At 52.3% G+C, this 6,985-nt stretch overlaps 1 protein-coding gene across 6 annotated transcripts in view; it reads left to right on the forward strand.

The window, feature by feature from the left end:
• The window catches only part of SETD4 (SET domain containing 4), a 58,593-nt gene extending 51,973 nt beyond the window's left edge, over positions 1-6,620 (forward strand). For all 6 annotated transcript variants that reach the window (XM_084801830.1, XM_084801832.1, XM_084801831.1 and 3 more), the window contains 3 exons: positions 3,088-3,168; positions 4,276-4,399; positions 6,353-6,620. In XM_084801830.1, coding sequence (XP_084657956.1) covers positions 3,088-3,168; positions 4,276-4,399; positions 6,353-6,487 — 340 coding nt within the window. In that variant the 3' untranslated portion in view covers positions 6,488-6,620. The remainder of the gene's footprint in view (positions 1-3,087; positions 3,169-4,275; positions 4,400-6,352) is intronic.
• The last annotated feature ends 365 nt before the right edge of the window (positions 6,621-6,985 follow it).

Raw genomic sequence — 6,985 nt, forward strand, 5'->3', positions numbered from 1 at the left:
AGCTGCACTCATAGAACCCATGTGTGTGTGACACAGACTGCTCTGTCACCTCAGCTGCACTCATAGAACCCATGTGTGTGTGTGTGTGACACAGACTGCTCTGTCACCTCAGCTGCACTCATAGAACCGATGTGTGTGTGTGACACAGACTGCTCTGTCACCCCAGCTGCACTCACAGAACCCATGTGTTTGTGTGTGACATAGAGTGCTCTGTCACCTCAACTGCACTCACAGAACCCATGTGTGTGTGTGTGACACAGTCTGCTCTGTCACTCCAGCTGCACTCATAGAACCCATGTGTATGTGTGACACAGACTGCTCTGTCACCTCAGCTGCACTCATAGAACCCCTGTGTGTGTGTGTGTGACACAGACTGCTCTGTCACCCCAGCTGCACTCATAGAACCCATGTGTGTGTGTGTGACACAGACTGCTCTGTCACCTCAGCTGCACTCATAGAAACCCTGTGTGTGTGACAAAGACTGCTCTGTCACCTCAGCTGCACTCATAGAACCCATGTGTGCGAGTGTGTGACACAGATTGCTCTGTCACCTCAACTGCACTCACAGAACCCATGTGTGTGTGACACAGACTGCTGTGTTACCTCAGCTGCACTCATAGAACCCATGTGTGTGTGTGTGTGACACAGACTGCTCTGTCACCTCAGCTGCACTCATAGAACCCATGTGTGTGTGTAACACAGACTGCTCTGTCACCTCAGCTGCACTCATAGAACCCATGTGTGTGACACAGACTGCTCTGTCACCTCAGCTGCACTCATAGAACCCATGTGTGTGTGTGTGACACAGACTGCTCTGTCATCTCAGCTGCACTCATAGAACCCATGTGTGTGTGTGTGACACAGACTGCTCTGTCACCTCAGCTGCACTCATAGAACCCATGTGTGTGTGTAACACAGACTGCTCTGTCACCTCAGCTGCACTCAAAGAACCCATGTGTGTGTGTGTGACACAGACTGCTCTTTCACCTCAGCTGCACTCATAGAACCCATGTGTGTGTGTGTGACACAGACTGCTCTGTCACTCCAGCTGCACTCATAGAACCCATGTGTGTGTGTGACACAGACTGCTCTGTCACCCCAGCTGCACTCATAGAACCTTTGTGTGTGTGTGACACAGACTGCTCTGTCACCTCAGCTGCACTCATACAACCCATGTGTGTGTCACAGACTGCTCTGTCACCTCAGCTGCACGCATAGAAACCGTGTGTGTGTGACACAGACTGCTCTGTCACCTCAGCTGCACTGATAGAACCCGTGTGTGTGTGTGTGACACAGACTGCTCTGTCACCTCAGCTGCACTCATAGAACCCGTGTGTGTGTGTGTGTGTGTGTGACACAGACTGCTCTGTCATCTCAGCTGCACTCATAGAACCCATGTGTGTGTGTAACACAGACTGCTCTGTCACCTCAGCTGCACTCATAGAACCCGTGTGTGTGTGTGTGTGTGTGTGTGTGTGTGTGTGTGACACAGTCTGCTCTGTCACCTCAGCTGCACTCATAGAACCCATGTGTGTGTGTAACACAGACTGCTCTGTCACCTCAGCTGCACTCATAGAACCCATGTGTGTGTGACACAGACTGCTCTGTCACCTCAGCTGCACTCATAGAACCCATGTCTGTGTGTGTGACACAGACTGCTCTGTCACTCCAGCTGCACTCATAGAACCCATGTCTGTGTGTGTGACACAGACTGCTCTGTCACCCCAGCTGCACTCATAGAACCCATGTGTGTGTGTGACAGAGACTGCTCTGTCACTTCAGCTGCACTCATAGAACCCATGTGTGTGTGTGTGTGACACCTACTGCTCTGTCACCCCAGCTGCACTCATAGAACCCATGTGTGTGTGTGACACAGATTGCTCTGTCACCTCAGCTGCACTCATAGAACCCATGTGTGCGTGACACAGACTGCTCTGTCACTCCAGCTGCACTCATAGAACCCGTGTGTGTGTGACACAGACTGCTCTGTCACCTCAGCTGCACTCATAGAAACCGTGTGTGTGTGACAAAGACTGCCTTGTCACCTCAGCTGCACTCATAGAACCCGTGTGTGTGTGACACAGACTGCTCTGTCACCTCAGCTGCACTCATAGAACCCATGTGTGTGTGTGTGTGACACAGTTTGCTCTGTCACCTCAGCTGCACTCATAGAACCCATGTGTGTGTGACACAGACTGCTCTGTCACCCCAGCTGCACTCACAGAACCCATGTGTTTGTGTGTGACATAGAGTGCTCTGTCACCTCAACTGCACTCACAGAACCCATGTGTGTGTGACACAGACTGCTCTGTTACCTCAGCTGCACTCATAGAACCCATGTATGTGTGTGTGTGACACAGACTGTTCTGTCACCTCAGCTGCACTCATAGAACCCATGTGTGTGTGTGTGTGACACAGACTGCTCTGTCACCTCAGCTGCACTCATAGAACCCATGTGTGTGTGTCACAGACTGCTCTGTCACCTCAGCTGCACTGATAGAACCCGTGTGTGTGTGACACAGACTGCTCTGTCACCTCAGCTGCACTCATAGTACCCGTGTGTGTGTGACACAGACTGCTCTGTCACCTCAGCTGCACTGATAGAACCCGTGTGTGTGTGACACAGACTGCTCTGTCACCTCAGCTGCACTGATAGAACCCGTGTGTGTGTGTGACACAGACTGCTCTGTCACCTCAGCTGCACTCACAGAACCCATGTGTGTGTGACACAGACTGCTGTCACCTCAGCTGCACTCATAGAACCCATGTGTGTGTGTGTGTGACACAGACTGCTCTGTCACCCCAGCTGCACTCATAGAACCCGTGTGTGTGTGTGTGTGTGACACAGACTGCTCTGTCACCCCAGCTGCACTCATAGAACCCATGTGTGTGTGTGTGTGACACAGACTGCTCTGTCACCTCAGCTGCACTCATAGAACCCATTTGTGTGTGTGACACAGACTCATCTCCGTAGTTGGAGGAAGTGACCCAACTTGTGCCCGTTCAGAGCCACTCCTCGGTTCCTCGGGTGTTGGGCATGGTCATTTCTAAGTTGCAGTTTTCATGCTGCCCGCTTTTCTCTTGTAGGAACCTGACATTTGGATGGGATGGACCATCTTGGCGCTTACTCACAGCTCTCAAGTTGTTGTGTCTGGAAGCTGAGCAGTTGTAAGTCTCACACTGTGTATGAGCTGTGTCTGCACCTGCACTGTGTGTGAGCTGTATTTGCACCTGCACTGTGTGTGAGCTGTGTCTGCACATGCACTGTGTGTGAGCTGTATTTGCACCTGCACTGTGTGTGAGCTGTATTTGCACCTCCACTGTGTGTGAGCTGTGTCTGTACCTGCACTGTGTGTGAGCCAAGCCTGCACCCACACTGTGTGTCAGCTGTGTGTGCACCTGCACTGTGTGTGAGCTGTGTCTGCACGTGCACTGTGTGTGAGCTGTGTCTGCACCTGCACTGTGTGTGAGCTGTGTGTGCACCTGCACTGTGTGTGAGCCGAGCCTGCACCTGCATGTTCAGCCACCGTCATACCTCCCGATTCTAAGCCACTTCATATACTCCCAGATTTCCTGCCTGTCCCCCCTCCATTCTTTTTGCAAGAAGAGGACTTGGCTGGTCCCTTCTTGCTTTGAACCCTTTTCTCCATGGTTCTGCCTCGACCTACCTGAGGTCTTAGTGCTGCAGTCAGCTTCATGGTCTCTCAAAGCTTCACTGTGCGCACCACAGCAGCGTCCATGACTCACCTGCGGGTGAGAACGGCTGCCTCGCATCCCTGTGCGGAGGGTGTTGGGCAGTGAATTTTGGTCATGGCTGTCACCTTTTAGGAAAAACCGTGTCTGGGCTGCCCAGTCTTCTGCCTTCCCGCTCTGTCTCTTACGTTTCTGCCTCTTGTGGCCTTGTAGCTGGTGGGTGTGACTCCAATTACTTGTGCACCAGGCACAGGATTGTGATGAAAATACAGCGAAGAACAGACTAGTTGGCTCCATGATTGCCTCTTGGCTGCTTTCTTCTCTGTTCTGGTTGCTTTATTCAGTGCTTCAGTGACGTCACTGGTTAAGAGATGAGCCTCATTGTGTTCAGAGTGTCAGTGACCTCACAGGTTAGGGGACGAGCCTCATTGTGTTCAGAGCTTCAGTGATGTCACAGGTTAGGGGACAAGCCTCATTGTGCTCAGGAAGAAGGGGCACGGCTTGTGTGTGCTGTTGCAGGGGACGCTGTCGCCAGTAACATCGGACCTCCTGAAATGACCTTACTGACCATATTGTTCCTAGCACGTCCTGGAAAAGAGTCCTCCTTGGTGAAGTAATCTCAGATACAAATGAGAAGACAAGCTTGGGCGTGGCCCAGAAAATATGCTCTGATTTCATCGCGGAGACTCAGGCTGTGCTGCACAAGGTGTGTCTCCTGACGCTGTAGGGTGCAAGGTCCCTGAGGCTGCTTACCCTGCATGCTGCCAGCAGAGCCTGTGGGCTCAGTGACACAGTGCTGTAGAGCCTCTGTCTGACTGTGCTCACAGATCCACACTTTAAGTTATGTGCGTGGCACTGGGAGATGGTGCAGTGGTGAAGCGCTCGCGAGTGTGAGGACGTGAGTTCAGGTCTGCAGCACCACGTGAAGGTTAGAGTGGCAGCATGTGTGCCTGGGGCCAGGTGCTGTGGTGGGGGCTGGGCAGAGAGCGCTGGGCTTAGGTGGCAGCATGTGTGCCTGGGGCCAGGTGCTGTGGTGAGGGCTAGGCAGAGAGCGCTGGGTTTAGGTGACAGCATGTGTGCCTGGGGCCAGGTGCTGTGGTGGGGGCTAGGCAGAGAGCGCTGGGTTTAGGTGACAGCATATGTGCCTGGGGCCAGGTGCTGTGGTGGGGGCTAGGCAGAGAGCGCTGGGTTTAGGTGACAGCATGTGTGCCTGGGGCCAGGTGCTGTGGTGGGGGCTAGGCAGAGAGCGCTGGGTTTAGGTGACAGCATATGTGCCTGGGGCCAGGTGCTGTGGTGGGGGCTGGGCAGAGAGCGCTGGGTTTAGGTGGCAGCATGTGTGCCTGGGGCCAGGTGCTGCGGTGGGGGCTGGGCAGAGAGCGCTGGGTTAGGTGGCAGCATGTGTGCCTGGGGCCAGGTGCTGCGGTGGGGGGCTAGGCAGAGAGTGCTGGGGTTAGGTGGAAGCAGGAGAATTCCTGAAGGCTCACTGGCCAGCTGGCCCAGTCCATGTGGTGAGCCCCAGGTCAGGTGAGAGACCTCAACTCAGAAACAGCAGAGCAGACAGCAATAGACGCTGGTGCTCAGTGTCACGCTCTGGCGTCTCCTGTGATGCATGGGCCAGTGTGCTGTGATACATACATGCTGTGCGGAATTTCTTAAACTGTTTCACAGTATTGTCCACATAGCTCCTTTTTTTCTTTTTGATTGGAGTTCTTACAGTCTGTTTGACGTGCACTGTGTGCCCATTTCTAACTGCGGTCACGTGCTGTACAGAGCGTCTGGGGTCGTTCCTCCTCTCTGGCTAAGCTCTGTCATCTGGTGGGTGGCTTCACAGTCTTGCCTCTGCTCACCAGTCTTTCTACACATGTGAGTGAGAACATGTGGGCTCTGGGTTTGTGCCTGGCGCATTTCCTTCAACCCAGTGTCCTCGAGGCTCGTTCCTGTTGTCACAAAGAGTAGGGTCTCCTACTCCCGCTCCCTTTTTTTGTCATTGAGGAGGAACCCAGGGCCTCACGCTGAGGTCCACACTCCAGCGCAGGCTCCATCACCAGCCCTTGTTTCTGTTTAAGTCTCTACCCAGTGTGTAAGTGCATCACCCTTTCTTTATTTATCTGTCGTTGGGTGCTTAGGTTGATACTTATTTTTTGCCTCTTGTTTTATTAGATAGAAACCATTGCCTGATTTCTTAGTAACAGCCTTTCAAGTATTTTTCTGTGTGTATGTTTTAAATTTCATAAATTTTTGTTTTAATGAGAAATTGTTTATTTATAAGAAACGCAAATGTATTAAAATTTTAAAATGGTTCACTTTGAAGATTTTATGCTAAATGAAAAGAAAAATATAGAAGGACAAGTATTATTCATCATAGGAGGTTCCCAGAGCAGCAGGCTCACAAGGTGGGGAGGGGGTGAACAGCAGGGCTGGTTATCCCACACCGGGAGGGGAGGGGTGAACAGCAGGGCTGGTTATCCCACACCGGGAGGGGAGGGGTGAACAGCAGGGCTGGTTATCCCACACCGGGAGGGGAGGGGTGAACAGCAGGGCTGGTTATCCCACACTGGGAGGGGAGGAGGGTACCTAAGGCCACTGACTGTTTGCCTCAAATCAGTTAACAGAGTAAATTTTATAGTATATTTTTATTAAATTTAAAAATAACTTGCAGGTTTCTGACATGAAGGAAGGCAAAGTATCACTGAGAAATCAACTGCCTTTGGTGGAAGCCTTGCGGGCAGAAGAGCTGCAGATTCTCCAGGCTTCTGCTGAGATCCTGAGCAGTTTACTAGCCCCCTTCCTGTGACATCACGGACCATGTGACTCCCTCCTGTGGAGGGTGTACCTTCGGCATTTTTGCTGAGGTTGGAATAAGTAGACTTTTATATGACATCATTTGGAGTCTTTGGATGGTTTATATTAAACAGTAATGTGTTTAATATGTCTCCCTTTGCTTTTCTTACAAATAGTGGACTTTGATGAGCGTCTCCTTGGGATGGGATGCTGGCTGCTCCCAGCACAGCCAAGGGTATCTGCAGGGAGCAGAGGAGGGCTCCATACCCTCAGGAGCAACAGGCGGACATGCAGGCTGTCTGCGTGACACTTGTCATTCTCTGCAAAAATGGGCATCAGTGGGGAAGGAAGAGGGTAGAGGTGAGGAGCTGCCCAGTGCGACCCACTGAGGCACATGCTGAGGACAGCATGCTACCGGCCTCTTGCTAGCAGTGGTGGGGGGAGGGGAGGGTGAGGGTGGGGGTTGGGGGGCAGGGAAGGACTGTAAGCCACACAGGTTTTCAGCTTTTCT

Source organism: Acomys minous (assembly GCF_964271855.1).
Source record: "Acomys minous genome assembly, chromosome: 11".
Classification (NCBI taxonomy): Eukaryota; Metazoa; Chordata; class Mammalia; order Rodentia; family Muridae; genus Acomys; species Acomys minous.